The sequence below is a fragment of the Phacochoerus africanus genome, chromosome 11 (genome assembly GCF_016906955.1).
Source record: "Phacochoerus africanus isolate WHEZ1 chromosome 11, ROS_Pafr_v1, whole genome shotgun sequence".
In the NCBI taxonomy this organism is placed as follows: Eukaryota; Metazoa; Chordata; class Mammalia; order Artiodactyla; family Suidae; genus Phacochoerus; species Phacochoerus africanus.
This window is the reverse complement of record NC_062554.1, coordinates 20,381,651-20,402,644: the sequence shown is the minus strand read 5'-3', so window position 1 is coordinate 20,402,644 and position 20,994 is coordinate 20,381,651. Positions and strand designations below refer to the sequence as shown.

The 20,994-nt window shown below is 47.7% G+C and overlaps 1 protein-coding gene across 2 annotated transcripts in view; it reads left to right on the top strand.

Moving 5' to 3' along the window:
• FZD4 (frizzled class receptor 4) overlaps window positions 1-20,994 on the top strand; it is a 93,189-nt gene that overhangs the window by 1,080 nt on the left and 71,115 nt on the right. Inside the window, exon 2 of one of the 2 annotated variants that reach the window (XR_007130811.1) lies at window positions 1,726-3,438. Coding sequence is in view for 1 of the 2 variants with exons in the window: in XM_047752814.1 (XP_047608770.1) it covers window positions 1,726-3,054 (1,329 nt within the window). In the remaining variant the exon portion in view is untranslated. Of the gene's footprint in view, window positions 1-1,725; window positions 8,025-20,994 lie in introns of those variants that run through there. The other variant, XM_047752814.1, reaches the window with a different exon arrangement.

Below are 20,994 nucleotides of genomic sequence, written 5' to 3'. Positions count from 1 at the left end.
AGAGATAAGGAGACGGGGCAACTTCTCCTCACTGACCTCCCTTCTCCCCCATATTTCTTGGGTGTGTTATTTAATGAATATTTCTGTAGAATATGGCCCCTCGTGTTGTCCTGCGGGATTTTAGAGGTCGTGCAGGAAGGAATGGTTGCGGTGGTTGAGTTCCTTCTTATCCTCAGGGTTAAGGGCAGGTTTAGTTCTTGGAGAGAGAGAAGACATCACTTGGGCAAAAGGTGATGGTACAGTCAAGCTTCAGAAAGCAGTCTGTGTATTGGAAGTTTTGGTGGTGTTTTTTGGTTTGGTTTTTTTTTTTTGCAGTCATTAAAAATTTTAAAGGTTATGTAATAGTATAGAACAATGCAATCCTATCATAGTAAGTGAATTTTCATATACAAGGCGATTATAATCTTACAAAAATAACAACCAGTTTATTAAGGAAAAAAAAAGAACTGAAAAGGAATTTCTTTAAATGTTAACACTAGCTGTATTTTGGTTGGTGAGGCTATGAATGATTTTTTTAGAAATTTAGAAAAGAGAGAAGTTGGGGGAAACCAGAGGGTAGCTAAAAGCTTCAGAAAGCTGCGGTTCTGGCTGTAACTCCTGAGAGATAAGAAACGGGCAGGCAGCTGACTGACTAGGTGCAGGGATTTTACATAGGTCATTTGAAAAGTTGGACTGTGGTTTCAGAAAGATGGTTGGGATTAGACCTGTTGCTGGTGAAATGTCCCTGTGGAAGTTTCAGGACTTTAGAACTAGGTTCTGAAAGATTAAGAAAATGATTCTCCAGCTCTCAGTTTGGAAACAGCACATATCCTGACATCAGTGGCAATTTTGTTGGTGAAAGAGCTTTTGCAGGGATATATATTTTTAATTACATGTATCCTGGGGAGGCAGCCAAGCTGTTCTGAAGGACAGGACTGGATCCCTTTACATGCTGGAAAATAGTTACTTGTAACCCTAGACTTCATAGACAACATCTGTAAGGAGCCAAGCAGACTGTTTATCAATGCTGGAGGAATTGAGGACAGCAACTGGACTCTCCCCTGCTGCTATTGCAGTTTCAGGGACTGAACATTTGTATTTTCCTATTGTGCTTCATTATTATTCATTGAGGAAACCTGGCCAAGCAAACCCTTAGTATCCAGGAGACTTCCACCTGCAACCCATCGTGGGGTTTAAGAGTGTCTCTTAGGAGATTTTCTGTTTCAGTATGAGACTGATTCACATATCATTACAGGGGATAAAGTAGAGAAAGGAGAGAATGTTAACGTGAGTGAGAGCTGGATCTACATTTATTTTTACAGTGATAAGGAAATGGGGATGAAAATAAATCACCCCATCACCAGAATGACCAAGTCGTTTGAGTCATTGGTCCAGCTCTTTCAAATAGTGGCTAAAAGGGGAGGGAGACTCAAAGGCAGTTTTTTAAGGTTTATTTCTTTATGTGTTGTGCAAAAAGGGGTTATGTCATTCCTCAGGTCCCTTTTATATAGGTATTTATCTATGTCTTCCTAGAAAGGATTACTACACCCCAAAGAAGAAAAGTGAGTGAGTGAAGGAATATTAGACACTCTTGTTTGAGGTCAGAGTCAGCAGTCCTGGACTCCCTGTAGGCTGGTTTAAGACTAGACACGTCCTTGGCCTGGAAGCATTCAAGGCAGTTTTGTGCAAGCATTCGGTCACACTTGGAAGTCATTGTTTTCTTTGTTCCTTTCGTGACTTTTCCAGTTCTTCCTTTGCTCGGTGTATGTGCCAATGTGCACGGAGAAGGTCAACATCCCCATCGGCCCCTGCGGCGGCATGTGCCTTTCGGTCAAGAGACGCTGCGAGCCCGTCCTGAAGGAATTCGGATTCGCCTGGCCGGAGAGCCTGAACTGCAGCAAATTCCCCCCCCAGAATGACCACAACCACATGTGCATGGAAGGGCCAGGGGACGAGGAGGTGCCCTTACCTCACAAAACCCCCATCCAGCCCGGGGAAGAGTGCCACTCCGTGGGAACCAACTCCGATCAGTACATCTGGGTGAAGAGGAGCCTGAACTGCGTTCTCAAGTGCGGCTACGACGCCGGCCTATACAGCCGCTCGGCCAAGGAGTTCACAGATATCTGGATGGCCGTGTGGGCCAGCCTGTGCTTCATCTCCACCGCCTTCACCGTGCTGACCTTCCTGATCGATTCGTCCAGGTTTTCCTACCCGGAGCGCCCCATCATATTTCTCAGTATGTGCTATAATATTTATAGCATCGCTTATATTGTCAGGCTGACCGTAGGCCGGGAAAGGATATCCTGCGATTTTGAAGAGGCAGCAGAACCTGTTCTCATCCAAGAAGGACTTAAGAACACAGGATGTGCAATCATTTTCTTGCTGATGTACTTTTTTGGAATGGCCAGTTCCATCTGGTGGGTTATTCTAACACTCACTTGGTTTTTGGCAGCGGGACTCAAGTGGGGTCATGAAGCCATAGAAATGCACAGCTCTTATTTCCACATTGCAGCCTGGGCCATCCCTGCAGTGAAAACCATTGTCATCTTGATTATGAGACTGGTGGATGCGGATGAACTGACGGGCCTGTGCTACGTGGGGAACCAGAACCTCGATGCCCTCACGGGCTTTGTGGTGGCGCCCCTCTTCACTTACCTGGTGATCGGAACTTTGTTCATTGCTGCGGGCTTGGTGGCCTTGTTCAAGATCCGATCGAACCTTCAGAAGGACGGGACAAAGACAGACAAGTTGGAAAGGCTGATGGTCAAGATTGGGGTCTTCTCAGTCCTGTACACGGTGCCTGCAACCTGTGTGATCGCCTGTTATTTCTATGAAATCTCCAACTGGGCGCTCTTCCGGTTTTCTGCAGACGACTCCAATATGGCGGTTGAAATGTTAAAAATTTTTATGTCGCTGCTGGTAGGCATCACTTCAGGCATGTGGATTTGGTCTGCCAAAACTCTGCACACGTGGCAGAAGTGTTCCAACAGATTGGTGAATTCTGGGAAGGTAAAGAGAGAAAAGCGAGGGAATGGTTGGGTGAAGCCTGGGAGAGGCAGCGAAACTGTGGTATAAGGCTAGCCAGCCTCCACGCTTTCCAGATTTTGAAGGGGGAATGCCAGCATTTCAGTGCAAATGCTACTAAAAGCTTCATGCAGCGAGTCTCAGTTTGAACAAACTAGCCACACTTCAGTGACCTCTTCCCCCCCGCCCCCTCCGCCAACCCACAACCCACCGCTACTCTCCCTCCTCTCTCCCCCCAGCGTCATAAAACAGATGATTTTGCTGCAAACTTTTGGAATGATCCAAAATGGAAAAGCCAGTTAGAGGCTTTCAAAGCTGTGAAAAATCAAAACATTGATCACTTTAGCAGGTCGCAGCTTGGAGCGTGGAGGTCCCGCCTAGATTCCAGGAGGTCCAGGGCGATGCTGCTTTTCCCTGCAGGATGGGATTTGAGCTGTGAGTAGACAACTTGCAGGGAGAAAGATTAACTTTTTTAACCCTTTAAAAATTTAAATACTAACTGGGTCTTTCAGATAGCAAAGCAATCTATAAACACTGGAAACCCTGGGTTCAGAGAAGTGTTACAAGAGTTTTATAGTTTGGCTGATCTAACATAAACATTTTCTGCGGTGCACTATCTGCTGTTTAGAACTCTGGATTGCTCTCCCAAGAGGTGGTGTCAGAATCTTTCAGTGCCTTTGTCATAAAACAGAATTGTTTGAACAAACAAAAGTACTGTACAAACACACATAAGGTATCCAGTGGATTTTTCTTCTCTCTCTTCCTCTTAAATTTCAACAGCTCTGCGCTGGGCTGCTGCTGTTTTCCCCCTTTTACGTTAATGACTCAAAATAGGTATTTTTATAGGAATTTTTGCACTGCAGCATGCCTAATGAGGGGGAAAGGAAGGGCGATTCACTTTCTGACAATCACTTAATTCAGAGGAAAATGAGATTTACCAAGTCGACTTACCTTACCCACCCCAGAGACCTATTGGTTGAGCCATGGGGACTTAATATATTTTACTTTGTGTGATTGCATCTATGCAGACGCCAGTCTGGAAGAGCTAAAATGTTAAGTTTCTTGGCAACTTTGCATTCACACAGATTAACTGTGTAATTTGTGTGTGTCAATTACAATTAAAAGCACATTCTTGGACCATGACATAATAGTTACTCAACTGACTTTAAAACTATGGTCAGCTTGCATTCTCAGAATGATAGTGCCTTTTTTTTTCTCTCTCTCTTTAGCATAAGAATGTTATCAGAGTCTGGTCTACTTACCACTGTGGAGAATTTTTCCATTTTGTAGAGGGAGCTAAGGACAGCTAATCCAACTACTTGGTGCATAATTGTTTCCTAGTAATTGGCAAAGGCTCGGTGTAAGATTTCATTGGAGGCAGTGTGGCCTGGAGTATTTATATGGTGCTTAATGAATCTCCAGAATGCCAGCCAGAAGCTTGATTGGTTCGTAGGGAATAAAGCGTAGACCGTATGAAATGAGCTGCAAACTCTAATGGCACAGGTCTTAATTGCCTCTTGTGGAGGTATCCAGAGCTTTTAAAAATTATGCTTTACGTGCCTCACAAGGGGGTACCCTCTAGCAGCCTCTCCAAAGTTGCAGTCCTTTTAAAATTGTAACTGGCCTTTCCCCTAACCCGCCTTAGGCCTTCTAATCACCACATCTCTGGGACAAATTGTGGACGATGTCGATGTCGCAGGTTGCTGTCCTTGAAGTTCATACCTGTCTTTGCTTCAGCAACTCCTCTGCGATGACTCACTCATTTATTTATTCATGCCCTTCCCTCTGCTCTAAAACAGGTAGGAAAGCGCTCTTACCAAATTTCTTTGTGGAAAAGTACTTCCAGGGACCCCAAATCCCAAATAGGAGTTCCAGTGCTAGAAATGAGCATGGGGTTTTTTTGGTGTGTTTGGGCCTTGCGCCCCCAGTGGAACATTTGCCTCCTTCTCTTCTCTGTTTGGGCCTGGCTTCTCGAACTGAGATGAAGGTGCAGGTGAGGTGTGTTGCGCGCTTTGGAAGGGCCAGTCTTGGGGGCTTCAGGTGCAGACACTTAAGTGAGCACGGGTGGCCCCTGCTGTGTGTGCTGAGCCTGGCTGGACTCTGGGGCAGGGCTCCAGGAACATGAGAAGTGATCCCCAGAAGGACCAGTTGAACTCCATCAGAGACCAGGTCGCCTATGAAATGTAACATGTGACCGGCCGTGCTGCCTGGAGACGGTTCCCATAGCTGGCCAGGGCCCCGGAGCCTGCACCCAGGGGCAGAGCCTGCCCTTACTCACGCTCCGCTCCAGTGTCTTGGGAGTTGTGAGGCGACTCCGGCCCAGGAAAGGGGAAGGAGGACCAGGCAGCTGGGCGCTGGCCTGACTGTTGGTGTGTAGGGCTTCGTGATGCGGTTCTTGGAATGTTTCCGTGACTGTGTGACCAAGGCAGCACCTAGCAGCGGGCCAGGCACAGAACGGGTGCTCGACTAGTAATGATGAGTCCTTGGGTGGACCCGGACGCCCGAGTTCTGGAGCTTGCTGTGTTGCAACATGTCCTTTCCGTACATCTCTCGCCTTCTCGGGGGAAGTATGTTTGCTCGGAAGTGGCCATGGGTGCAGACTAGATGCGTAGCCTTGGCGATGTCACAGGGTTATCGGCTGTTCCTTTCACATTCCAGACCGTGGAGAGTGTTAACGGTTTCAGGAAAGGAGCTTTGTGGCTGAGGCGTCAGTTACCAGTTCCCTTGAAGTGACTCCGTCACCACTTAAGTTGGTATCTGTTAAAAAAAAAAAAAAAAGCGACTTCTCAGAATTATCAGCACGTTTATCGAGTGCCAACTGCACGTAAAGCCCTGTGTTAAGCACCTTAGGGGTTGTCGGTGGGGCGGGTAAGCGCTATTCTCCTGACTGAGCTGGATGGGGACGCGCCTGGGTCTTTCGGGAGGAGCGGGGCCTCTGCATCGCACCGCCGCCTGTTTCTCCATCTCTGTCCCAGAACCCTCTTTCTGGGTCTTTCTCCCTTTCACACGTCACTCATCCCTTCCCAGGATTCCTTGCAAATTGATTTACAGGGGTTTTGCTGGAAAGCATCAGCTCTGTTTCATGACAATCGGCGTGGAAATCTCCTAGGAAGACCATGAACAGGGGCCATAAGGACATGAGCTCCTGCATCTCATGTGACCTCGGGGACAGGCACTTGAGGGCTGGAGGTCTTCCAGTGACTCATACCGGTGAATCTGAGGACAGCCTCTTGCTGGGGAAAAGGTTAGGGTTCTTTCTCTTTCTCTGAAATCTGGGATAAATAGGTATGACCGTAGCTTCCTATTAAATCCCCTGGCCTCAGCAGGGCCCAGGGGCTCCTCTGTCCAGCCTCCTCTCTGAAAAACTCCTTTCTCCTCCTTCATAAAGGCCACACCTCAGGGCAGAGGAACATGGGGAGGGTGGAACTGGCCAAAGCCGCCTGGTGGAGCTACTTGGTTGATTCATATCCTTTTTCCTCTCTGGAGACCCGTTTCCTGATCTCTGAGACGGCTTCTGAGCTGGCAGCTTACTCAGAGACCTGAACCGGAGGAGGGGTGACACTTTTCATTTCCCTGAGACGCTCTCTGACTTTGCTTTCCCCGCCCCCACATCCCTCTCTCACCTGCACCCCCCAAACCTGGAACCTGGGAAACTTCTGTATCTGGATTCCGAACCGTGCCTTTATTAGCACCCCAGGCTCGGTGCTCTCTGCCCACCACCCACCCCGCCCCTCAGCCTCCTGGTCACTAAATTCAGTGTTGGAACCTGAGTGTGTAAAGAGGAACTCGGCAGCCTCAGCCCTGGAGGGCAGACACAGTTTAAGGGGATTTTGCCAGGATGGTGCAATCTTCGGCTTCTGGCGAGGTGGCCACAACCGCAGTTGGGGAAGAGGCGCAGGCTCTGCAAGAAGCATTCAGGACCCATCTACAGCCTGAATTTCATTCTGTGATGGAGGGGATCCGGAAGGGTTGCTCTTCCAGCCAATTATATCAAGTCATCGGACTCCAAAGGTTCTTTCTGTTCCTTTATTGTATTTGGGTTCAGAGTCCCCGTCTGGGTTTGTATTATATCTGGCAAAGGACCTGGGTTCTCATTTTTCTTCTTGGGCTTAGGCTGTAGATCTTGGAAACTCCTTGTTTCACTGTGGCCTGGGCAGAGCTCTTTGCTGCTGCCTCTTGCCCTGACCATGTGCGGTGATGATACGTGGGCCATTTCCAGGAGGGAGATGAACCCTGGATCCCCCCAGTGGGCTTCTTCTCCTTGATAAACCCACTTGCTTGTTTCTGTTTCTGATTGGCCTTGCTTCCCTTCCTTGCACCAGCAAATTCCCGGTGTTCACCCAGGCGACTTGTAGAGGGCCTGCTTGGGGTCCTAGATGAGCTGTGTCCTCCAAGCTTCTATGGCTCCCCCACCGCCTGCAATATTCAGTGCATGACCACTGTCATCCCAGAAGGCTTCTGAGGGGAGGGTGAGCGCTCTGGCCCCTGGAGGCTGGGTCCCTCTGCTCTCCCAGGTGTGCTGCCGTGGGCTTTGGGAGGGGGAGTCTGCTTCCCAGGCCTCTCCCAAGGGGGCATCTAGGTGGTCCCGAATCTTTTCCTACCTCACAGGGATGTTGTGAGACTTTAGAAGGGATAAGGACAAAGGCCCCTGGAGCTCTTTGTAGAAAAGGCAGAAGAAAGGTCAAGTGTGGTCTATGCAAAGATGAAATATGGCCTGCTGATGCTGCAGACAAGCTCATGCTCTCTGGGCCTTTCTTGGGTCCCGTGCCAGCCACAGCGCCAGCCACCTCGAGGCCAACCTGGGGGACTTCCGGATTTCGACATAGAGGTACCAGGCAAACCCCTACTCCATGCCCTGAACGAATTGCTGACCGACAGAGGCGATGGACCCTGCTTTTGAGGATGTACAAACGTGTGTCTGCGTTGATGTCTGTACTGTAAATTTCTAATTTATCACTGTACAAAAAACAATCTTGGCTATTTAATTTTTGTATTAAAGGAAAATAAAGTTTTGTTTGTTAGCTGGTGTGTGACATGGCCTGTTCCTACAGGTATCTGAAAGCCCTTGGGAAGTAGTGAGAAGCAGAGAAGTGAGCCTCTTTCTGAGAGAGCTTTTTTGTCCTTTTTTTAATTTTTTTTTTTTTCTGCTGCTATGTGTCCCTGCGGGGATTTCTCCTGGGTCAGTAAACCCCCGAGGTCCAAGGTCAACAGAATTTATCACTACTGTGGTCATCAGAAACGCTCGAGTGGTCACGTGACACTTTGGCTGTAACCACAGTGCTCAAGCTGTCATCCCGTGACACCCCTTTTGGGCATTTCCAAGATGTGTGGTCATTTTTACACACCTTCCAAGTCCCTTTGACTTCATCTGGCAGCCTGATGAGAGGTCCGCTATATCTGGGAGAGCTTCAGGCCTCTTGAAAAGGGGACAGAGAGCTTTTTTTTGTTTAACTTCAGATTTTCATTAAAAACAAATTTTTTTTTTCTATTTACACAATAGTTTATTGTGTCACAATAGTGTCATAGACATGGGAGTATGTCACATCAGTCAGCCAGGAAAATGACTTCTCCATCTAATTTTATAAGTTGGGTGGCCTGTGTCCCCATAGCCAGAAAAGGCATCAGACAAGGTAGGCTCAAGGTCATTATCAGGACATTATCATGAGAGCAAGCAACATTACGGACCACACAGACACAGAGGGGAGGGGAGTGACTGCTCTGAGATGCCTGCCGACGACCCAGAGGGTATGGCTGTCCTCTTGGTCTGCCTCTAAATTGCTTTCCAGCCGTTGGTTTCACCTGAAAACCACCCTGTTGTGATATGCGTGAAAAGCCCAGGGAACAAGAACGTGCAATTCTCTTCTCCTTCCCTGCAGATTGCTATTGTACTTTTATCCAAACCCTACCTGAAGGGAGGCATGCAATTTAAATCGCCTGTATGAGAGGCTGTGTTTCTCATTTCATTACCTACTCATTAAGTAGTTATGAAGTTAAGGAAAAGTCAACACAATCTGGAATGAATTCCTCGTAATCCCTGCGCTTGTAGAAACACTTTCTGTAGAGAAAATATTTTTATTTACACGATTTCATTGTATGCTTGTGGCACTGCTGAGAGAAGCAAGGCAGGCCCTGCTTTAGCCCTGAGAATGGAAAGAGGGTGAGGGACTTGCCCAGGCTCATTGCGTGGTTCTCTTGCGCTTAGCTCAGGGTTTCTTTTTTGTTTTATACTCATTTGTGGGTTGTGTCTGCCTGAAGACCTGTCGAAGTCCTATCCTCCTGTACCTGTGCGTGCGAATTTCTTTGGACTTAGGGTCTTTGCAGACATAATCAAGTTAGGATGAGCTTCTATGAGATGTATTAGGTGGGCCTAGTCCAGTGACTGGTGTTTTTATAACGAGGGGGGAGTCTGAACACAGACATGGGAGGATGGCACATGAAGGCAGAGGCAGAGATTGGCCTGGTGCAGCTAAGGGGCAGGCAGGGACTGCTGGCAGCCACCAGAAGCCAGGAGAGAGGCGTGGAAGAGTCTTTCCCAGAGCCTCCAGGGAGACCCAACCTTAACCTTGGCTTTGGATGTCTAGCTTCCAGAAATGTGTGAGAATGAATGTCTGTGTCTCAAGCCTTCTCGTTAGTTTTGGTAGCCCTAGAAACTAACACGTGTCTGTTCCTCGGATTCCTTCCTTCCTTCCTCCCTCCCTTCCTTGCTTTCTTGCTTTTTAGGGCTGCACCTGTGGCATATGGAAGGTTCCAGGCTAGGGGTTGAATCAGAGCTGCAGCTCCCGGCCTACACCACAGCCACAACCATACCAGATCATTAAGCCACTGTGTGAGGCCAGGGATCGAACTCTCATCCTCATGGATGCTAGTCTGGTTCATAACCTGCTGAGCCACGATGGGAACGCCCTCTGATTTCTTTCCTGCAAATAGCTCCCAGGAGAGGGGTGAATGTTTTGGTAAGCAGCTCAATAACTAGACCTGGCCATGAGCTTCTGTCATTTAAGGGTTATGTAGCATAATCACACTGCTAAGTGGCTTTATCTGTAAGCTGGACACCTTTAGAATAAAGCCCAGGATCCCTGACGCTCAACTGATCTGAACTGGTCTTAGCTGGCCTCCCGCCCACCCCCGATGGGAGCTCTGTATGCAGGGCCGGGACCTTGACTGGAATGTGGCCCAAGGGTTTTTAGCATTTCTGTCCTGAGAACTGATTTTCTCTCGTTCCCATTTTAGCTTTCACATGCAATCATAATTTTAAAGTTGAGCAGACTCTTGACTGAAGAGGTCAGCCTTGGCCTCCTGTCTTCAGAGTTTCTGTGAACAGAAATAAACCACGCTCAGAGAAGGGCGTTGTCCTCTGCTCAGTTTTCCTTCACCCTGCAGCTGGGGTGGAGGGCTGGAAGCATCTCATTAAATGTTTTGAAAATGTTGGGCTTGCAGAGGTTTAGTCCCAAAAGTTTTCAAAATGAACCTTCCCCCACCGCCGAAATCCATAGACTTGCCTTCCCCTGCCTGTGTCTCGTCCTTAGGCTAAGAGAACCCACGGATTTATCTGCTCTCATGGCAAAGGATTCTGACTTCTCCAGCTCCCAGGGAGAGAGAATTAAAAAGTCTAATTTATGACGATGCACAGCCACTGCCTGATTTTCATCAGCCTCCCACAGGGCTCCCTGTAAGCACCCGATCCGGTTTTCACCCAAGAAAACGTGCTTAATCTCAAGGATCACCCACATTATCAATGCCTTTCTCTAAGAGATTACGTGATTGGCTATCTAAGTTTTCCAAGATGCCAGAGGATTGCATCATTTTGCTTGCTCTGAGGTAAAGGTAGGGTATAAAGCCGAGATGGGATTGATAAGGCACAGAGAAAAATCTGTCCTAATTCCATCCTTTTCCTTTCACACCCTTTGCCGTTTCATACATGTTCCCCTTTGCCTGCGATGCCCCTTCCCTCTTTCTTCAACGAGGCTGTGTCTGTTTTTCCTTCAACATTGAAATCCTGGGTCACCTTTCCTGGGAAATCATCTCCGACCCGCCTACTTGCCACTTCCCGCCTCCCCTCCCTTCTTTTCGTAGGTAGGTTCAAGCCTCGGTGCCTTCACCTCTGGGCACCTTCGTTGTACCGTCTGTAATGGTCTATTCATATGTCTGTCGCCCCACTGGACTGAGCAACCTGAAGATGACTCTGAGCACCCAAAGGTGCCCAACTGTGTGCCCTCAGGGCCTGGCACGAGTTTCAGAAATATCTATGGAAAGTATAAGGGAGAGAAGAAGGAAGGGAGAAAGGATGGAAGGAAGGTCTCACCTTGTTAGGTGGGGAAGCTGAGGGGCTGTGGGGACAAGTGTGGCCAGCCCAGGAAAAGACACCAGATGTAAACGACAAGAGCCATCACACAGGCAGTTCTTGCCCAAAAGATGTTTGGGTGGTAGCTGCAGAAAATCCTCTAGTCTCCAAAATGGGTTTGAGGGTGATCACCTACCTTACCCACTGGGTTGCTAAGCTGTCTCTCTTTCCCCTTTTTTCTCTTCTCCCCTCCCCCAACAAATATTCGCTGAGCGCCTACAGTATGTAGAACACTGGAGTGGGCTGTGGAAGGGAGAGAGGGAGTGATTGCAGAAAACCGCAAAGACAAGGTCCAGCTTCGAGTCCAAAAGTGCAGATGACGAAACGGAGAAGGAATTCATCTGTTATTAACAAGCTTAAAACTCCAAACCTGGAAAAACAAATCCTCTATTGCTTAGTAAATATTTGTGGAAGAGCTGAATGAGGGTCCATCCTGTGCCAGTCTGGGATGGGAGGGTCTCCCCAAGATACCTCAGGCACAACCTTCCGCTCCAGAAGTTCATGGCAACTAAGCACGTGCCCCTAAACCCGCTAAAGGACTCAGACCCGCGAAGGGATCAGCGCTACGGTTCCTATCATGTTTGCTATGTACTTTTTTCGTAATCTGAGTCCTAGGGCCTTGTTGGTTTAGTGTGGGTAGAACAGCTTCTGAGTGCTGAGTGCCGTGGGAAAAAGAAAACACTTTCCAAACCAGCGTCATCCCATTTGGTCCTCAAAGGACACGTCTGCCTCAACAGGTGACCGTGTGGGGAGGAAGAAGAGAAAGGAAAGGGCAGGTCCCTCCCAAGGGCCAGGCCTTTTCTCAAACTTGGTCTGCTCGCCAACACCACCCTCTGTGCAGAATGTCAAAAATAGCAAAATTTCCGAGGTGCCCTCGGCAGCGTGTCGTCAAAGGATGGGCCGCCTCCATCTGCACGTGTTTTCGGGCGCACGTGTTGATTTATGATCCTCGCCCCGCGTAGGTGGCGTGCGTAGGTGCATCTGTCCTCCGAACCCCCGCTCTCTTGCGTCCCTCGTGTCGTGATGCTATGAACCCAAAGAGACTGCTCGGTGGAAGTGAGGCGCACACCCCACCCTCCCGCCCAGAGTGAGAGGCAGACATGTGTGAATAAACTTGGCCGCCAGACGCCTGTGGGGAGGTGCGGGCGGCGAGTCGGGCCGTGTAACTGGAGCCTGAGACTCTCGCAGTGGGAGGGAAGGTGGGCTGAGGCCAAGTTCCGAAAGGCCTGGGAGGTCGGCTCCTGCGCGAGGCGCAGGGGAGGTGGCCCAAGTGTGAGGGCGAGGGAGGCGCACGTCCACGCTGGTGTTTCACAGACCTGGCCCCGGCTGCTGCGGGGGCTGTGGGCTGGAGACAGGCGAGCAGGAGGCAGGCAGACCGGTGTGGGCGACAAAGCACCAGGGCCTGGGCGAAGGGGGGAGCAGAGAGATGGAAAGGAGGGGGCGATTTTCAGAGAAACCACAACACACGGCGTCCTCTGCGCACAGTTCAGTGAGCCGAAGCTGTGCTTTCTAAAGCGCCTGCCTTTCAGAGCCCTGGAACTTTCTGTTTGCTCTGCACACCTGATCTAGCCCACTCCCCGGGTTGGGTTGCCAGTTCTAGATAAATGACGACCCTGTCACTCAAGGGCTGCCGCAGATCGCACCCGGGAGAGCTGGAGTTTCCCCAGTGAGACTGTCCCCTCCCCCCACCCCCAGGCCGGCCTGACACCAGCGGTTGGTGGCTGGAAGGGACGAGGGCCTTGGGAGGAGAGCCCAGTGTTTAGCTGTTTATGGAGTGTTAAGGGGCCCCTCCCTCCACGTCTTTCGGGCTCAGGGTTTCCTATCAAGACACTTCTCAGAACAGCCTATGGGCTAGTTCCATAGGAAGAGCTTCATTTCCTACAAACTTAATCCCGTTCACATCTCCCATCTAGATGCTATTTCTCTACACAGCTTTCTTTGCAGGCTACTGTTATCAAATTCTGGACTGCCCAACCAGATCCACTGGCAAAAGGTATCGTGAGCACACGCATTTTCCCTAGTCCTCTTCCTTTTAAATCAGAGATTCTGTATAACATTTTCCATAAGTGAAAGAGAGAGAACCACTTCCTAGCTTTTTTTTTTTTTTTTTGAAACAACAGACCTTCCTTTTGGATTTACATCAACAAATAGCTAACTTCCTGAACACTTCACCCATTTCCTGAACTTATTCTGAGGAAGGAAAAACATCCTCCTTCAGAAATAAATGCAAATAATCGCAGAGATTATTTTTATTAAATAAATAGTGTAAATGCAATGGAATTTCCTGTGCAATGTACGTTTACTGTGGCTATTTCAACAAAAATCTATTTGCTGTGATCCTGTAGGGATCATCGTATTTGCAGGAAATCTGAGGAATTATATTCATCATGTATCTACTCTAGAAATAAGTCCTGAACATTTGCACTTTTTGCTGTTGTTAAAAATATATATATATTTTTTAACTGAAAAATCTGAACGCTAGGGGAAATGGTTTTCTTTGGTCAGCAAGTTTGAAGTTTTCTTTAAAATGGGATTCTTATGACACCTAGTGGTGAATATGGGAAGGACACCTTCAGAGTCGAAGATTGACTTCCTAGAAGAGTCTCAACGGTCAGGATTTTTTGTTTATGCATCTGCTTGGGAGAAAACACACCATTCCAAGCATATATACACACACACACACATATAAATATATATACACACACATATATGTATATACACACACACATATATATACACACACATACACATATATATACACACACACACACACGTATATATATATAAAATGCTTTTTTTCCATTATATCTGGTTTACAGTGTTCTTTCAATTTTCTACTGTAGAGCATGGTGACCCGATTACACATACATATATACATTCTTTTTCTCACATTATCATGCTCCATCAAGCACTTCTTAATGCCCTTATTGCCTTAGAATCCTGAGAAGAGGTGACGTGGCAATGGCAACCCTTAAGCACTTCTGGAGATGTTCTCCTCCTTGATTAATTTTTCCTCAGAGCCAGCCACTACCTAAGACTAAACTGGTTCAATTTGAGAATAAATGAAAAATGTGAGACTTTGCAGAGAAACACATCAATATATTAAGCTGTGCTCAGGTTAGCTTCAGTTTTTTTTTTAAGTCCTGTGTTTTGACTTTTTCTTCTTTCTTTCTGTATCTTTTTGGCCTTGCCCAGGGCATGCAGAAGTTCTCAGGCCAAGGATCGAACCCATGCCAGAGTAGTGACAATACCATATCCTTAACCCACTAGGCCACCTGGGAAATCCTCGATGTTTTAAAAAAGGAAAACAATTTCTCCATATATGTGAGAAGGCCTCCTCCTGTGTGGCCATCTTTTAGTGGAAAAGAATGGTACTTTTCTGGTGAGTAAATCCCACTGATACTTCAGAGATGTGTTTTGGGCTGATTGCCTCATCTATTACGAACGCTTTACAGGACTCTTCTTGTGTTCTCAGTGTTGGGCAGAGGCTGATTTTTACAGAGAGCGTGATGGGGATCTGAGAAAGTCTCTCACCCCCCAGCTTTACTTCCACCCTCATCCCACAGAAGGCTATCTGGGACAGATGGATAACTGGCCTCTTGGCACCATCCCCAGGAAGAGACTTATTCATCCATCACCCAGGCTGACATTCTTCCTTAGGTCCGAGCCCTTCGTGTGGTATCCAAGGCCTCTAGCATCTGGCCCTTCTCCTCTCTTCCAGGCTTACCTCCTGCCTCTTCCTCAGACACGTCTGTTCTGACCAATTCCAACTCCCCGTGTACCTCAGGCTGTTTTGCGCCTGCTCCGCCTTGGGCACATGCAGGTCCCCTCAGCCGGCAGACTCTGTCCCTCCACAGCTCTGGACTGATCCAACCCAGCAGACATCGTGCCCCTACCCCCCCACGTCACCTCTCAGACACCCATAAGTTCACGTGTTATTCTACGTTCTGCTAGTCATGTGTGTGTCTCCCCTGGACACCTGTGATCATCTCAAGAACAAGAACTGCTCTGGTGCCCAACTCCCTGGTTTGTCAGGTGCCCCACACAACTGTTCACTGTCGTCCTGATGTCAGCCATCTGGGGGCGACACTGTCCCACCGGGCTGCAGTGTTTTGATAGGAGCAAATTGGGGTGGGGGGGCAGCTCGTTCAAGGGTAGAGTTGACGATCAGAGGAGTAGGTCTTTGAAAATGTACAGAGCCATTTATTATCCCAAATGACCTCAGCCTTCCTTCCCCGAGGAATATAATGGTTTCACAAAAATGATCTCTAAGTTTCTGTCTGGGTCCAACATTGTAGGATTCTATAATTGGAGGAGCTATGGCCTAAAATAGGGCTTTAAAAAGGATTAAGCATCACTGGAATTGCTGGCCAAAAGAGTGTTCATAATCTCTATTGGCTCCATATGAGTTGACACACCTTCTTGAGTGCTTTAGGAGAGAGGCTAATATGGCAGCAGCCTTGTTGCTTTTTCTCCACTGTCCTTTGTTAGGGCACCTACATATAGGTCTGGTCTGCAATGTAAAGAGAAGCTAAGGGGCTGTGATCCATTTATGTTTTGGGGTTGTCACTGCTATGGCTCAGGTCACTGCTGTGGCATAGGTTTGATCTGAATGCTGATCCCAGGAACTTCCAGATGCTGTGGCCACAGCCTAAAAAAAAAAAAAAAAAAAGGCCATGCACACGGCAGACTTTTAGAGGTGGAAGAATCCTAATGATGAGCTCCTAGGTTGAGTTGTTTTGATCTTAGTTCCTTCCATAGCATTTTTTGCACATATTGCCACTAGCACACTTAAAAATATAATCATTTTTCTTTACTATACATTTTGGTCCCCATTAAACTTTGAGGCACCCTGAAGCCAGGGACTGTGTCTGTCCTTTAAAAAAACTTCACTTTTCACAAGGCCTGTCATAAAATAGATGTTTATTAAGTATTTGTTGAAAGGATAAACTAGCCCATTATATTATTTTATAATTGAGACTCTGAGGCCCAGAGGAGTTAAGTAAGTTGCCCAGGCTCACAGAGCTTGCCCTGGGCAAAGCCAGGACTGGATTCTCTTCTGTTCATTTTGAAGGGATTGCCTGGGGGGTCCCATATGGAGCTCTTGGAGCTATTAGCCACCGTCTTTATTGCTTGCTGAGTTGCAGTGATCAGATGACCCAGGAAATGTTTGAGCCTTTTGTATAAGTGTATTTTTATTTATTTGGAGTCACAAACCAGGGGGGCAGAACAGCCGCCAGAGCTGGGATATCACTGTGACTATCCCAGAGAACTTCTGGAGAAAGCAATCCATCAGATCCCCTTTGCTGAGCTTGCAATCTCGGGACAGCTCAGGCGCCCCTTTCTTCTTCCCCACATCCTCCCATTCATGAGAAGCTCTTCTGTGATGCTGATGTCCTGGGTGTGATGGATTACCCACCACTATCTTGAGGACCTGAGAGTGACCTTCTGGATGCATTTGTAAGGAACCAGCTTGCAAAAAAAAACAAAAACTTGAAGGCATCCTCCGGTTGGCCCGAGATAAGGGGACCTCCGTGTCCTCTTTCACTAGCCTGGCAAAACAATCGAAACAATAAAAAATCCATAAGAAAATATTCTCCTTCCAGGAACTTAAAGATACTCATTTCAACCACCCCGTCAACATGATACCATCCCTGTGGAAGAAAAACAAACGTGTTTGTGAGAGGAGGAGAGGAAGGGAGGCAAGAGGAGAAGGAGGTGAACAGAGAAGGGAGGAGGCGGGAGGGCGGGGGAGGAGAGGCGGGACACAGGGGAACCAAGGAAGAAAGAAGCAAAGGCAGAGAGAGACTGGACAGATTTGGAAAGAGCTGTAGGACTCACATTCACCTGAATAATCCCAGGAGGCTCAATCAAGCCATCAGGATGCTTCAATCCAGGTCACCTTGTTCAGCTCACCTGGTGCCATGATAATTCTTGGGCTGGGAGCGGGGCCGTGGGGTACAGTGAAAAGATCTGGGTTTGAGTTTCGGCTCCGATGATACTCTCTTGTGTGCACGTGGACGCGTCCTTTCAAGTCCCAGCCCTCAGTTTTCTCATCCAGGAGTGGGGAAAAGAGATGAAATGAGACATACGAAAGTAATTTGAAAACATAGAGTGTGACACCAGCAAACACGCTCTCGAATTTCCCCTCAAGTTGGATCCATTCCACTTAAATCAAAACAGGCTTCGACGCCTCCCCCCCTTGGCTCTTCGTGGGCTCCTGGAAGTTTTTCCTACCCTGAGTTTCTTACATAAATAAATCCATGATCCAGTGAGCTCGGCGCCTCATTATGCTCATTCCAAATCATGGCTACACTCTGAGATCCTGATCTCAAAAAAGGCAGAGGGCTTTCCCATCAGCTTTCAACACGTTTATTACAGCGGGCTGGGCAGATGGATGAGGAATGAGATCTGACACTAGTTCTGCCGCGCATGTGCTGTGTGACCACGGGCAAACTTCTCAGTCTCATCTGACCTCACTCTTGCCCCTTCTGATGCAGAAACACCTCCCTGCCGGTGTTGTTAGCAAGAGGGCAGGTGCTTAGCTCGCTCAGCTCCTGGGGTCCATAGAGCCTCCGCCTATGTGAGCCATCGCTGGCTCCTCAGTGCTGGCACAGAGTAGATGGGAACTGCATAGGCTTTTTCCTTCTGCCTTTCTCTTTTTCACTCCTCTTACACCAGCCCCACTCCCCCGCATTCAGGTACCTTTCCCAGGGTCCCAGACTAAAACTTTGGGTCTGCATATCTGAGATACACTGCTTGACAGCATCTTTGTCAAGCAAGATATGAAATGATACCCCTGTATTTATGATTGTGTTACTCTCTTGAGGGTCAGCAAGGAAAACAGACTCTAGGTCACTTCTAGGGAAGGGAAGGTATTGGGGGGAGGATATGGGAGGGTGGAGAGAATTAGGCTTAGAAAGAGTGGCAGTTAGGGGCGATTCTCGTGCTCTGGAGAAAGCACTGGGGGTAAGGGTAAAAGGGTCTAAGTGTGAGTTGCAGCTTGGTTGATAATTGGTTGTGTGAACATGGACACATCATTTCACACCCTAGGCATCAGTTTTCCCATCCAGAAGGGGAGAGTCAGAGGGCGAGGTCGAGGGGGTCACAGACGTGGGTCCTGGCAGGAGTAGTTTGGTCAGCATGGCACTAATGCTCCTTTTGCACAAGGAACTTCTAGTTCTCTCCATGGATAAGCACCAGCCACAGCCATGCTCCTGGGTTGCTTCCCTGAGACTCCCAGTTCAAAGGGAAGAGCAGCAGGTGAGCTAAGCCTAAGTCAGTGGCTCATCCTCAGATTTTTCCAGGGCCAGGGTGTGTGTGTGTGTGTGTGTGTGTGTGTGTGATTGTAGGTATGTGAGATCCTGCCTACTTTGGATGTGGAAGATGGGTTCCTACCCCACACCAAGAGGAACCATAACCAAGATCAATCCTTAGAAGTAGACAGAGGTTGGATGACGGACCCTTGATAATAAAAATATGACCAACATCCACCGCTGCTCAGAAAGGGATCTTCAGTCTTTCCAGAGGTTGTGGAATCTAAGGCCCTGCCTCATGCAAGGATGTCTCTTCTTCGTGGACAAAGGGCCCAAGTGCAGCCCTGGGGTGTTTAGCCTCCACGGGCATGAATAGAGAGGGCCCAGCTGTGTCTGCTCATGCAGAGTGGTTTTGAAAAAAAAAAATTAAATGAAAACAAAGAATTAGGGATTTATTAACAGTGGGGGGAAAAAAAGGCACACATAAAAAAAGTTGAATTCAGTTAAATGGTGAGTGACCTGCTATTCAGATGGCATTTGACTGATTTCCGCACAGCTGTTTCTCCAGACCTGTCTGCGCTCTAAGGCAGATGCTTCAAGCAGCCCACGTGTGTTTCTCACACACTCTCAGCTCTCATCAAGCCCTTTCAAATGCCAGGTGGCTGTGTCTCTCATTGTTATGGCGTCTGCTTCCTTCTTTCTCTATCCTTCAAACCTTAATTATTCCAAAAAAAAAAAAAATCAAGACTCAATCCCAACACTGAATGCATTTATTTGTTTGTTTGGGAAAACACAGTTATCAGTAGAAAACGACACTTGGCAAAAGCAGCTCTTCCCTCACCTTTATTTTTGCCCCCAAATCAAGCATTCTGATGAATCTCAGTCGTCACTGGGATCCATTTCCGGTCAAAAGGTGACAAGCCAAGGAGAAAGTCATGATTAATCATCCCCAAATCCTCGAATAAAAATAAGCAGGATTACCTCGGTCAATCCAGATGGTCCACCTTCACCTCCAGAATTCGGCATGGATTAAATTAGACTAAATCCTCACTTTTGCACAGGGCTTCATAGTTTATATAGAGCTTCATGGTGTGCATGGAGCTTTGTGGTTCGCCCTCAGCTACACATCATTTTATTTGAGTCCCGTGATAGGCTACTGGGCAAGGATGACCTTTCTCCTGAGTGCTTGTAAATACCTCCTCCCTCTCTCAACGTCCACTCCTTTTTCCTTTTTTTAAACTGACGTATACCTAACATTTGATAAAAGCATAAGTCTCAGTTGTTCACTTGGAAGCGTTTTGACAGTTTTACACACTGTGTAACTGCCAGGTACAAAAAGATGTAAAACATTTCCAGTGCTCCAGGACATTCTCTCATTTTTCTTTCCAATTTCCCTCTCTCTCCACCCCTAGCAACTACTTTCTAATTTTTCTCACTGCAGATAATTTCTGTGCATGGATTTCCTTTCAGGTCGGTGGAATCATACGGTTTGTGCATTTCTGTGACTGCGTTTTTTCATGGCTTTAAGAACCATCCATGTTGCGTGTCATGGTTCTTTCCTTTGTATTGCCAAGTAGTATTCCTCTGTGTAAACGCAGCACAATTTGCTTGAGAGTTCATCTTGTGATAGAAATTTGTGGCGTTTGAGGGACATACTTTTTGCTTTTCTAAATATGGCTGCCAGAAAAATCCTCGTACAAATACTTTGGTGAACATATGTTTTCATTTAACTCAGATAAATACCTAAGAATGGAATTGCCGGGTCAGAGGGTAGATGTATGTTTAACTTTATAAAAAAAGCACCAAATAGTTCTCCAAGGCGGTTTGTCAGATATATGAGTTGTCAACATCCACTCGGCTTCCTCCGGTCATTTCTCCTCATAGACTCCAGAGCAATCTCTTCAAAACATAACCTTGATCCCATCACTTGCCTGCTGAAACCCTTTCGATGGCTTCCCACTGCCTTTCAGATCAAGTCCAAGTTTTCACCCCCAGCCTGCAGAACACGGCCCCTCACTGTGCACCAGCTCCCGCTCCCCAGTCTCCTCACTCCCTTGACTCTGCATTCCAGTCGCTGAAGACGTTTCTCCTCCTTGCCTGTGGCTCTTTCCCTCCCCAGGCGTTTTGTACACGGCGGCGTCTCTTTTCCAGGATGGCCCTTGATCGTCCACTGGCCCCTCTGCCTATTTATCCTTCAAGTTTCATTTGATGACTTACTTCCTCTGCAGACTGGGTCAGGTCCCCTGTTCCCTGCTCCTGGATGGCCCTGACTGTCTCCTCCTCAGGATTCAGGGCACTGCTGTTGTTTTTAAAGGATGGGTATCCTTTTCAGTTTTTCACTAGGTTATCTATTCATGTGGGTCACAAAACTCTCAAAAGATACTCAGTGAAACG